Source organism: Nyctereutes procyonoides, unplaced genomic scaffold (assembly GCF_905146905.1).
Source record: "Nyctereutes procyonoides isolate TBG_1078 unplaced genomic scaffold, NYPRO_anot_genome, whole genome shotgun sequence".
NCBI classification, from domain to species: Eukaryota; Metazoa; Chordata; class Mammalia; order Carnivora; family Canidae; genus Nyctereutes; species Nyctereutes procyonoides.
In genome coordinates, this window is record NW_026575125.1 from 42,360,740 (window position 1) to 42,372,922 (window position 12,183).

The following is a 12,183-nucleotide window of genomic DNA, read 5'->3' on the forward strand; positions in this document are numbered from 1 at the left end:
CTGGTCATTGAAATGCATGGACTTTACCCCAGAAGCCCACATTGGCTCGAGCGATGCAACAGCCTTTATTGTTGCAGCAACACTGATACAGATGCCCCATGCCAGGTCAGGGCTTGGCTCACCTCACCCCATCCCACCCCACCCCACCCCATGGTCCTCATCACTGTAGAAATTTGGAAGCTGGAGGGAGGCAAGTGGGACTTGTGAGTGTTTGGGTCACCTGGAACCAAGGGTTCAACAAGGTCAGGATGCCTGAATCCTCTGTCCTGAAGGGGGCTGGGAACACTTGGGGCCAGGGTTCAAGATTTGGCAATGCCCTGACCTGGTTTCAAAGCTGGGGTAGGGTAAAGAGCCTTAATCCCGGGTTCAAGAGAATGCCTTGGTCCCAGATCCCAGCTTTGGGGATGAACATGGTAGATGGGCAGGTCCCAGACTGGGGGCTGGAGTATCTCTGGGTCCAGAGTTTGAGGCTGGCCATGGATGCTCTGGTCTCCAAGCCCCAAATTCAGGGCTGGGGAAGAGTGGTGCCCTAGGTAATGGGGGCTGGGTAGGAGAGATATCCCAATTTTGGACCTGGGTGGGGGAGCGGTCTCACATGTCCTCTGCTCTTTGAACTGGATGGGCCCCTCAATTTTATGGGCTAGGAAAGGGCTCTGGGTCCCGGTACTGGTCAGGGTGGGGTGGCATTCTCCAGGTCTTGGGTACAGATCCTAGACTCCTAGGATCCAGCTTCCTGCTCTTGTCCCAGCGCCTCCAGTAGCAGCCCCATTGGCGTCCGCTTGAGACCAATACTCTCAATCTTGTTCTCGATCTTGTTCTTGAGGTTTCGCAGGCGCAGGGAGGCGTGCACCAGAATAACTGCGGGCAGTGCCGAGAGGAGTGGGGTCAGTGGGACAAGACCTCAGCTTCTAGCCAATGGGGGCTGAGTGGGGAACTGGAGCACAGGCAGGCCAATAGAGTGGCCAGTGGCCTGGATGCCTCTGATCTTAAAGTGTGGCCCAGGAATGAGCCTCGCAACAGGGGCGTGACTAGGGAGGGCATAGGGTAACAGGGACATGGCGGGTGGAAGACAATACCAAAAGTGAGGCCTGAAAGGGCAGTAATGAGAGGGGTGTTCCCAGAAGGAAGGCAAATACAGGGAAAGCGCTTTGTCAAGGGGGTGTGGCCATGCCCGCCTGGCGTCCCAGCCCCCTCTTAGGGCAGGGCTGGCCTGCCACTGCGCGCAAGCGCTGGCCGCTTATCAGGCCGGGCCGTCGCGGGGTAGCGGATACTCACGAAGCACTGGCCCTGCGATGCTGAGCAGGAAGGTGCAAGCGCCGCCCACGGCCCAGAGAACAAGGAGGCCGAAGGCAAGCACTGCAGTCAGGCAGGCGGCGGGGTGGCTGCGACGGCAGCGGCGCACAGCTGCTTGAGTCTCAGCCGCCCACACCAGCACACCAAGGGCCACCGTCACTACCAGCGCGCTTAGGAGGGTGTGCAGTGGGCGCATGTACCTGCAAGGACAATGGGACTAAGCTAGCCCAGCAGACGGGGGTTGGTGGGGAGGGCTGCCCAGCCTCCAAGCCTCCCGGACCACCATCCACTCAATCCCGCGCCCCGAGCTTTGGTTTCCCCTCCCCCCTTTAGGGTCCCCCAGCCCGGCAAATAACTCCTGCCAGCCCTGTCTCCCAACAGTTCCACCCTTCAGGGCTTCCGACTCCCAAGAGCCCTGTGGGCCCTCATTTCTTTCTTGTCAATCTTACAGTCCAATCTTCCTTAGCTCTCCCGTTTCTGGCCCTCTCATCCGGCTAGGCCTCCAGGCTCCCAGCCCTTCCCAGTTCTTTCCTTCCAACCCTACCCACCCCCGCAGGGCCCCTCTCCAACCCCCTAGACCCCACCCCCGCAGGGCCCCTCTCCAACCCCCTAGACCCCACCCCCAACTCCTATGGGCCCAGCCCCGTAGATTCCCCTTCCAGGCATTCTGTCTCCAGACATTTCCCACTCCCTGGAGTTCTTACAAGACCCCTTCCAGACTTCTCCACTTCAAATTCCCTATCCAAGTTCCCACTTCTTATAGACCTCTCCATCGTTGCTAGAACCCCTTGAAAGGGTCGCTTTCAACCCTGCCCAAATCCCTCCAGGTTCTCCACCCTTCTCTGCTCTCAGGCCTTCCACCCCTGGTTCAAGTTCCCCAAGAGGTACTTGCTCCTGGAACGTTCCAATCACAGCCAGGCTCCCGTCCAAGCTCAGAGCCTCTACCAGCCCATCCTCCCAACCCTTCAACTTGACCACATCCCTGTCCCTGCCCGAAGTCCTCCAGGGCCACCTTAATCTGGCCCCATCACTCACATCTTCCCCCTCTACCCCAACTTTCACTTTCAAGCCCTCCTTATCTTCAGGTCCAGCTCCTTACCCAGTCTCTCCTCCAGTCCCACATTCTCCATCCTCCTGACCTTCTATCCTCGGGGCCCTAGCCCACCCAAGGCACTCCTTATAGCCACGTTTGGACTTCCTTCAAGTTTCCCCTCCCAGGCCCTGTAGGTTCTCCATCTCTAAGGAACTTGCCCTTCCAGCCTTGCCATCCCCCATCTCAAGATCCCGCGGGTGCACCCTCCCTGCCCCGCAGGCGTCCCAGGCCAACCGACATCTCCCTCCCTCCCTCACCCAGCCAGAGCGAGACTGAAGACGAAGCACAGAAGGTAGTTAGTCTGGTAGTAGAGGAGGTTGTTGATGACGCGGTGGCACCAACGCTGCGGGTCGCACGGATCCGGAGCCGCCAGGCGCGCCGACCCCAGAACGAAGTCGTCCAGGGCGCGTAACGGTGGCAGCCGCACCTCCGACATCCTGCCGGTCAATGTAGCTGGACCAGCCAGAAGAGCCGCCGGACTACAACCCCCGTTACACCCCACGCCACTGCGAGGGACACCGGGAAATGAAGTCTGGACCGAGCAGCCGCTCTCTTAACCAGCTGGGTGGACTACGCAACAGTAGTACATGTGACCGGAAACACCGGCAAACACGCCAGAACTGTAAGGCTGCAAGGGCTGCCGGGAAATCAAGTCTCCACAGCTGGGAGAGACGATTCCATTCGTCCCCAGGTGGGGGCGCCCGAGGGCGACTGTTCTGGGAGGTGTTGATGGCACAAGTACGCAGCAGGCATTCTAGGACATGCAGATAGGAACTGTCAGAACAGGGGGCCAATCCTGCTTCCTTGTCCTCAGGGTCCAAGAGGGTCACACATACTTGGAACTTCCTCCAGGCCCCACCCACACCCCCCAGGTCCAGCCGTGAATACTATCAAGGGCCTTTTATTCACATTCACATCAGAGATGTCTCTTTCTGGGAAGGTTTTTTAATCCCCACAGATTTAATCAGGGCACTCCCTCTGGGTCCCTAGCAGTCTTCTTCAGGCTGGGAGCCCCAGGTGGTCTGCTCCCTCCCTGGGTCCCTGGCCTGGCCCTGCAGGCACACAGTCACCGAGAAGTGCTTGGGGGAAGTGAGCTGTTTAGGCATAGTGCTGCCGAATGGAAGGTGGGCACCTGCCCCATTAATGCTTGCGGGCTGGTAGCTTCCACAGCACTCCTGATCCCCTGAAGGCTTTGCAATCTGCTGCCACTGCAGGACCCTTGCACAACCCACAGTGTCCTTAAAAGTCATCATCATCACAGATGTCAAGGTACACATCAAAAGCCTCTCTGTTGCAGTTTCCATCAGGAGTGAAGACATATTTGTGGAAGGTCCCATCCACACAGATGGCTGGAAGAGGGGGGGAACGGGTTAAAGGTTAAAACCTGCTGAAGCCACATGCTCCGATCCTCTCCAGCGACCCAGAGCCCATGGTCTACCTCCAGGCCTTTGTCCACATGCCATCCCTCTCATGGTGGCGTTGAGCTGCCCACTCTAGCTCTCTCAGGCTTTCCATGCCCTAAAATTCCTGCAGGTCCAAAATGCAGGACTTTCCCCATGCCATACCCCGAATCAAGAGCCATTCCCACTCACCGATGACAGAGTTGACATTCTTGGAAGTATTGCGACCGAACGCGCAGATGCAGGCTGACTCAGCAGGCACCGTGAAGCTCGCCAGGCTCCACTGAGAGTCCACGTACTGCCCAATCATAGGCCCCACCTTGCCCACACGAGCCAGCCTGCAGGCAGCACTGGCTAAGCCCAGGTGTGGTACATGGGCAGGGGGATGGGGACACAGCAGGGCAGGGCAGGGCGTACTCACGCGGAGCGACGGTTGAGGCGGGTATCCTTCAGAGCAAAGATATGGACTGTGCCCTTGTCACTGGAAGCGCAGAGGAAGGAGGAATCGTGGCTGAAGTTGATGCTGGAAGACACAACCAGCAGTGAGGCCCATGTGCCATGTGGCCTGGGGTCACCAACCCACCACACATACCCTATGCTCACCAGTAGAGGGTGGCAGGGTCAGTGCCTCGGCGCAATTCCACCAGTTTCTCCTTGGACTGTGTGTCAAAAAGGCGAATGAGGGTGCCTTTCTGAGAGGCTGAAGCTACTACAGTGCCTGGCTGGTTCAGGGACACACAGGCCACGTCACTCTGATGGGCGTTGATGGTAAACGGAGCAGATGAAGTGCCAGGCTTTGTGCTCGCCAGGTCCTGTGGCAGAAGGAGCACTTTGGGCTTGGGGTAGTCCAGAAGGCAGAGGTCAACCATCCACACAGGAGCCAGCCCACCCACTTACCCACCTACCCTTGCCCACTAGGCAGCTCACCACAAGTTGCAGACTCCCACACTTGTGTCCTGGGAACACCAGCAGCTGTTTCTCCAGGCTGGGGCAGAGGTCACAAAGCCCTAGGGTGTGAGGACACAATGTTGGTGGAGCGGGCACTGGTGAGGGGGAGCAGAGTCTCAAAATGGACAGAAGCTGCATAAGGGCCAGGCCTTGACCTTCTGTGATCTAGGTTACCCATGGAACCCCCCAAGTGGCCAGGCAGACTCCCCACCTCCCCATGCAGCTGTGGCAGCCCCAGGAGGGCCCAAGGATCCCTGGCACAGCCACCCATGTCCTTACTGGGTGTCTCTGACCTGCTATCTGGGGCACCCGGGGGTGGGGGGGGAGAGAGAACTGGCTAAAAGGATGATGGACAGACTGAGAATGTAAGCAGCTCTCAGTCCACCTGAGCATTTCTACAAAGACTCTCTCTCTGCCCCCTCTTTCCTGGCTTCTCTGGTGCCTCTTCCATTCTCTCATTTCTGTCCCTCTGCCCCATCCACTGCCTCCTGCCCTCACACCTGCGTATCTGGGTCCTCTCACCCTTGGGGTTGTCCCGGGTGTCAAACTCGAACAGCTTTCGGGGACTGTCAGGGAAGGAGTACACATAGATGCGGTTCCTCAGCACGATCACAATTCTGTGGGCATCACACAATGCAGGATGTCCGTAAGGGGAGGGCAGGATGCCCATCCAGGACTAACCCTCTTGCCTGCTGTGGGGGACCTCCTACCTCCCCCACCCGGGTCCTCCTCAGGCTCACTTGTCATGGCGCATGCGCACAGCCAGCACTGGCTTGGTGAAGGTGAACTCCAGCACCAGCTTGTCCTTGGAGTCCTTGCCCTCCCGGGCATCGTCCCAGATCAGCACTGCTGGGCAGGTGGGTACGTTGTCGGGGCCAAGATTTAGGGCGAGGGGCAGCCCTGGTGACACAGGACCCACCCCTACTCCCCATGGGACCTCAACCCACTTGCTTGACCTTTTGCTAACACCAATGTGAGCCTCCTATGGCACGAGCGTCTGTGGATATGATGGCTGACAGAACAGGTTTCTCAAACCCTTATACTCATTTACAGATGAAGAAACAGAGGCTTGAGGGGGGTGAGTATCTGGCCAAGGACCTCGTTGCCCATCAGCAACCAAGCAGGAACTTATACCCAGGCCTGTAACTTCCCCCTCAGTAACTATTTCTGCCTCCAGGCTCCCAATACATACGCCTAGAGGACTTCTGCAATGGATCCTAGGGCTCTGTGACATGCCCAGGCCTCTCTTTCCACGTCCCAGTGGGATCAGCAAAAACCCTTAGAAGAAATGGCTCCTGAGGCCCAAAGCCAGAAGGCACCAGGGAAGATGCTTCAAGATTTTTAGACCAATAGGCTGTGTGACTTTGGAAAAGTCATTTAACCTCTCTGGACCTCAGCCTCAATTTCTTTATCTGTAAACATGGGGTTAATAATACTTCCTGCCACAGAGAGTTACCATGAGACTTTAAGTGAGTTAATATGTGTTGAGTGCTTAGAACAGTCCCAGGCTCACAGCAAGTGCTCCACAGGTAAGGACATGGCAGACAGGAGGCATTCAGTAAGTGTTAAGTGAAGGCAAAACACCAAGCTTCTCAAGCGGTAAGATCCACGACTTCCCAGCTGTAAGCCTCACTGCGGGACTCTGAGGTGCTCTACCATCTTCATCTGCCAGTGCCTCGGGGTGCCTGGGGAAGCCAGGATTCTGGGGAATCTGGGCTGAGGGCAGAGGATGGGATGAGGGCACTTACCTGAGATCTCTGAGAACTTGGGGCTGCTACCACCACCCACCAGGGCCAGCAGGTTGCAACGGTGTAGCATTTCCACCAGACCCATGCTGCCCACCTGCTCGTGGTCTGGACAAGGACCAGGGTGTCAGTAGGGGTGGGAACCAAGGCCCAGCCCATCCCTTCTGCCCACTGCCCCACCCTCACCAACGGCTCACCCAGATGCCCCTTCTCCATCAACGGCTCCACATTGTAGATGCGCACACCTGTCTCCATGGCGCAGCAAAAGCAGCCTGGGAGGATGAGGGAAATTTGAGCTGCCTGAAAGGATGCCCAGCTGGAAGCTAGGGGCTTAACACCCACCTCTGGCCATTCTTTCCCTCCCTCCCACCCACAATGGTGCAAGCACAAGCCTCTCTCACTTTGGTCTTGGTTGAAACGGAGGCTGGTCACTCCTCGAAGTGGCTGCTGAGTCATGGTCCAGGATTGCTTCCCTGGACACAAATGGGGATAGAGTTGGGAAGAGTCCTGGGGCTTGCCCTCCAAGTCCCAGAACTCCTGTCCTCAAATGACTTCTTCCTCCTCCTCTACTACCTACTGCTCCCAGCAGGGCTACAAAGAAAACAAAAAAGGGGGATAGTCCTGGGGTCACTAAGCTTCCACGACCCTAAAGAGCATGGCCAGAAACTTCTCCGTCTTCTTCCACTTGGTTGACCCCAGCTCCAGGTCTCCCTTGACTTGGACTCCTCATCTCCTTCTTACTCCCTGGCCCTCACTGCTTGTCCAGAAATAATGGGGTAGAGGGTGTCCTTGCCCTAGTGGTATCTCTTCCCCACCCCCAGCCAATCCTGGTCCATATGCCCCATGTGGCCTGGAACCACCCCCCTCCCACCCACTTCTCATCTTCACACCTGGGCTTAGCATCCCACTCCACCACCTGCCAATAAACAGGGAAAGAGGGCTAAGACATTCACTTCTTCCCACACCTCCCTGGACCTGGCCCTGGTCCACCACCCACAGGACTTCCTCTCCTCCTGCCCTTCTGAGGCTCCCAACCTATTCCACCATGTCAGAGCCCTCGCACACCTTCCCTCTTCCCAGGCTTCTCCAAACCCCCTCAGGATCCCATGCCTAGCTCCAGATGACCCCTTCTCATGCCATGCTAACCTCTGTCCAACCAGGGCCAGCGTGGATGCACCCCAGGCCCCCTTATGCCCTAGATACCCTACAGATTCCCCTATGACTTCAAATCATCCAATCGTCCACTCCTGGGACATCCCTTTCCATGTGCTTTTGTCACTGACTCCAATGCAGACTGGCTTGAACCTACTCCCAGGAATCCCATCCCTCTTACATTCCTCCTCCAGATTCTCTATCCCCGCCCCAAACGCCCTGCCTCAGGGCACGCCTTCCTCACCAAGACTTGCCTAGGACGCACCTCCCCAAACCCCCACCTGTAACAACCCCACCAAGACGCCTGCCCCAGGCCCCTCTAAGATTCCTGCCCTAGAGCACCCATACTCCCTTCAAACCCCCCATCTCCCCAAGACCTTTGCCCAAGTACACCCCTCCCCATTCTCCAAGAGCTCAAACCTACCTTCCCCCCCTTGTGCCACCTCCACTGGACCGTCTCACTCCCCAAAGACTAATTCTTAGTACAGCCGCACTTTCCATGACCCCTTTTTAGACCCAAATTCCAAAGTTCTTTGCCACCCAAGAACCCTGCCCCGGATGCCTCCATTTCCTCATAACCAAGACCGCCCACATACTCCTACCAACGCCCGCACCCACTTAGGCTACTTGTCCGAGACTCCTCCCAACCACCAAGACCTCGCTCGGTTCAAGGGACCCACTACCCTAACCCTCTCCCAGACTCCAACCAATTCTGGGATCATGCCCCAGTTCTCCGCTGCCTGCACAAACCTGACCTCCACGCGTGCCCGATCCCAACCCCAGCTGTCGGTGCCGCCCGCGGCCCGGTTTTCTGACCTCCCGGGCCCAGACGCCCGGCTCCGGTGTTTACATTAGGTCTAACTTCCGGGGGAGGGAGTCTGTGACCGGAAGTGACTCATCCTGGCCGGAAAACGCGGCCGCAGCTCTCCTCACTGGGGTTCCAGGTCTTTGGAGCTATGTGAGTCATAGTGGCATCCTCCAGAGGCTGTGCTAGGGCCTGGCTGTCTGAGGGAGCCGAGGAGGGTGGGCGAGAGACACTTTCCCTTACTGAGCGGAAGAGGGCCGAGCACTCCCCAGTTCGGTCCTGCTCAGAGAGCGAGAGGCGTTAACTTTCTGGGCTAACGAGACTTGGGCCTCCGAGGTGGGCTAGAGCGGCCTTCCTGGCTGGAAATACTTGTCCTCCCAGATTTCCAGAGAGGCGGGTGGGGAGGCCGGGGCGGCCACAGACCTGGAGACCTTGGAAAGCTGAAACTCCCCTTGCCCAGGGGAAGCCAGCCCCTCCCCGCCCTTGGTTTTGTTTACAAAACCAAAAAAAAATGGGTTTTTACTGGTAAGAGGTAAATGCTTACCGTGGGGAAAAAAAGACCAGTTATGTGCCTACTGAAAATACTTTTTTTTTAAAGATTTTATTTTATTATTTATTCATGAGAGACCGAGAGAGAGACAGAGACACAGGCAGAGGGAGAAGCAGGCTCCATGCAGAGAGCCTGACATGGGACTCGATCCAGGGTCTCCAGGATCAGGCCCTGGGCTGAAGGCGGCGCTAAACCGCTGAGCCACCTGGGCTGCCCTGGAAATACTTTTTTAATTCAGCTTTTAACTTTTGAGGTAACTGTGGATTCACATGTAGTTTTGAGAAATAATACAAAGAAATCAGATGTACTTTTAATGGTTTCCCCCAAAGGTAACATATAAAATTAATAGTAAAACATTACAATCAGGGCATTGACATTGATACCGTCTAGCCATGGTTTTTCTCAAGTGCTGTTTTGATGCTTTTTAAAATTTTTATTAACATATAATAGAAGTCTGTTTTAATTCCAACTTTGTAACTGATTGCTGGCATTCCATGGAATAAATGTAGCATTGCTCAACTGGGTTGTTTCATGTATGAGGCTGTCAACATATTGTGAATTTGGGCTCCATATACTGCCCTAGGTGTGACTCCATTGCTGTGATCCTTGGCAAGGCCAGTTATGTGGCATTCTTCAGTCTCTACTGCCTCATGTCCCAGACCATATTTAACTCAATTCAGTTTGGGTTCTGCTACTCCCATGTCTCTGAGACTGCTCTTAACCAGATCACCTGTGAATAATCTTGCTAAACCAGCAGTCATTTCCCTACCCTCTCCTATGACTGCCCAATGCATTCCAGTTTCTTATTCCCACTCTCTTGGTTTTATCCTGTTTCTGTCTACTCTTCCACCTTTATCCAATTTCCAAATATTAGAGCATCCTTGGGTATGACTCTGGCCCCTTTGCTTTTGTAGTCAATATTCTCTCCCTAGGGGACTTCAACTTCTCTTGTATCCTTAATTATTGCAAATATTTGGGAGATCCACTAATTTAGGCCTCTAGCCTAGACCTTTTTCCTGAACACCAGACTTAGATACGTATATACGTAAATTATGGCCTGTATGACATCTTCTTGTGATGTCTCTTAAAGTAGCTCACAATTAATACATCCAAACAGATCTCAGATTTTTTTTGGCTCAAATACCCTCTTGTCTCCCTCATCTCAACTAATGGAACAACAACACTCAGTTTGTCACTCAATTCAAACAGCAGATATATCATGCTTGATTCTTCTCTGTTGTTACTGGCAAATTCTGTTTGTCTCCTTATCAAAAGGTGTCAGAAATAAACACCTCAGTCATTTACTTGCCATCAAGATGGAGGAACAGGGACTGAATTTGCTTTCTCACCTGAAACTCTCCCCCCTCAAAAAGAGCCAGACAAAATACATGAAACAATGGTTTTCAAGACATAGACATCAGGCAGTGAAAAATAGTGATCACTGAAAAATGAGAAACAAGATGAGCCTGACAATTGGCCCAGCATACTGCTTGGAGAGTTTCCATCCTACAGCACAGGAAGGGGAGACTGAGTTAGAAAGCCCTGATGACCTCCCTAAATTGAGATAGTTCAGAGAGACAAGGGTACTTAGAATTCAAAGGACAGAATATCAAGAGAGAGCTGCACAGGGAGAGAATCACAGAAATCTGCAGAGGGTCCCCTGTGAGCATTCAGCAGAGTAGCGATCAGTGCATGCACCGAAAAAACTACCCAAGGCTACGGAAAGGACCATCCAAATGAATTAGAGGGAACAGGGCCTGGCACACTGGCAGGGAATAGTTCTTGCTCCTATAAACTAGACTGGGAAAACTCACAATTTGCAGGGCGTAAAATACACAGGAAAGTCTTGCCTCAGTCATGGAAAAAAAAACTAACTGTAGGCTTAGTACTGCTCCAGACCCACTTAACAAATCATAAGACCCTGAAAAAGGAAACTGTCTCCAAGTAACTTAACTATCTCAGTACAAAGGTCAGGAAGATTTATAAGAATAATAATAATCCAGCACCTAAAAATGTAAAATTTATGATGTCTATTTCCAAACAGACATGATCAGGCATAAAAAAGGCATAAAAAGAAGCAGAAAGTGGGCAGCCTGGGTGGCTCAGCAGTTTAACGCCTGCCTTCAGCCCAGGGCATGATCCTGGAGACCTGGGATCCAGTCCCACGTCAGGCTCCCTGCATGGAGCCTGCTTCTCCCTCTGCCTGTGTCTCTGCCTCTCTCTCTGTGTCTCTCATGAATGAATGAATGAATGAATAAATAAATAAATAAATAAATAAATAAATAAATAAATAAATAAAATCTTTTTTAAAAAAGGAAATACAGTAACATGGAAGAACCTTAAAAATAAATGCTAAGTGAAAGAAGCCAGTCAACAAAAAACTGCATATTATAAGATTCCATGTACAAGATGTCCAAAATAGGCAAGTCCATAGAGACAGAAAGTACATTAGTGGTTGCCTAGGGCTGACAGCAGCAGTGATGGCCCATGGGTGTGGGGATAGGGTGGTGATTGGGATCAAAGAGCACTGAATGCTAAGGGGTATGGGGTTTCTTTTTGGGGTGATGAAAACATTCTAAAACTGTGTGTTATAATGGTTGCACAACAGTAAACTAAAAAGAAAATCATGCACTTTCAATGATGAATTATAGGGCAGCCCCAGTGGCTCAGTGGTTTAGCGCTGCCTTCAGCCCGGGCATGATCCTGGAGTCCTGGGATCGAGTCCCACGTCAGGCTTCCTGCATGGAGCCTGCTCCTCCCTCTGTCTGTGTCTCTGCCTCTATCTCTCTGTGTGTCTCTCATGAATAAATAAATAAAATATTTAAAATAAAATAAATGATGAATTATATAGTCCGTGAATTATAGAAAATTACATTGTAGAGGATTAATGACTAGACATCACAGAAGAAAACTGTTAGTGACTTGAAGTCATACCAATAGAAACTAAAGAAATGAAACAGAAATATAAAGAATCCAAAAAATAAAGAGAGCATAAATGAGCTATTGGACAATTTCAAATGGTCTTATATACAGGGAAATAGAATCCCAAAAGGAGAGGAGGAGGGACAGGAAAAAGTATGTGAAGGAATAATATCCTAAAACTTTCCAAAATTAATGAAAAACATAAGCCCACAGATCCAAAAAATTTAATGATTTCCACTACAAAAAAAAAAACATGAAAAATACTAAATGCAGGT

The 12,183-nt window shown here is 52.9% G+C and overlaps 2 protein-coding genes across 5 annotated transcripts; both read right to left on the reverse strand.

Annotated features, from left to right (window-relative positions):
* Positions 1-46: 46 nt before the first annotated feature.
* On the reverse strand, positions 47-3,199 carry PRAF2 (PRA1 domain family member 2). Its single transcript, XM_055339012.1, has 3 exons — positions 2,644-3,199; positions 1,276-1,493; positions 47-858 (listed from the first exon to the last, which is right to left on the reverse strand). Exons 1-3 carry the CDS (start codon positions 2,820-2,822, stop codon positions 719-721), a joined length of 537 nt encoding a protein of 178 aa, XP_055194987.1. The 5' UTR covers positions 2,823-3,199; the 3' UTR covers positions 47-718.
* Positions 3,200-3,271: 72 nt separating this feature from the next.
* On the reverse strand, positions 3,272-8,508 carry WDR45 (WD repeat domain 45). Of its 4 annotated transcripts, none has more exons than XM_055339011.1 (11): positions 8,382-8,508; positions 6,881-6,952; positions 6,677-6,751; positions 6,483-6,587; positions 5,475-5,580; positions 5,257-5,351; positions 4,714-4,793; positions 4,390-4,598; positions 4,208-4,309; positions 3,979-4,124; positions 3,272-3,735 (listed from the first exon to the last, which is right to left on the reverse strand). In XM_055339011.1, the coding sequence occupies exons 2-11, from the start codon at positions 6,933-6,935 to the stop codon at positions 3,626-3,628; spliced, it is 1,083 nt and encodes a 360-aa protein (XP_055194986.1). In that variant the 5' UTR covers positions 6,936-6,952; positions 8,382-8,508; the 3' UTR covers positions 3,272-3,625. The 4 variants fall into 4 exon arrangements, with proteins under 4 accessions (XP_055194986.1, XP_055194983.1, XP_055194984.1 ...); XM_055339008.1 differs by having other exon boundaries at positions 5,475-5,583; XM_055339009.1 differs by having other exon boundaries at positions 5,475-5,583; positions 8,387-8,497.
* Positions 8,509-12,183: the final 3,675 nt, after the last annotated feature.

Bases quoted from the DNA above. Each gene is read 5' to 3' on its own strand.
- PRAF2 (XM_055339012.1), bottom strand. From the start codon at position 2,822: ATGTCGGAGGTGCGGCTGCCACCGTTACGCGCCCTGGACGACTTCGTT. The intron at 1,494-2,643 runs GTGAGGGAGGGA...TTGTCCTTGCAG, and splicing joins TTCAGTCTCGCTCTGGCTGG to GTACATGCGCCCACTGCACA. The intron at 859-1,275 runs GTGAGTATCCGC...CACTGCCCGCAG, and splicing joins CATCGCAGGGCCAGTGCTTC to TTATTCTGGTGCACGCCTCC.
- WDR45 (XM_055339008.1), bottom strand. From the start codon at position 6,935: ATGACTCAGCAGCCACTTCGAGGAGTGACCAGCCTCCGTTTCAACCAA. The intron at 4,125-4,207 runs GTGAGTACGCCC...TGCTGCCTGCAG, and splicing joins CGCCTCAACCGTCGCTCCGC to GCTGGCTCGTGTGGGCAAGG. The intron at 3,736-3,978 runs GTGAGTGGGAAT...CCCCTCTTCCAG, and splicing joins GAATGTCAACTCTGTCATCG to CCATCTGTGTGGATGGGACC.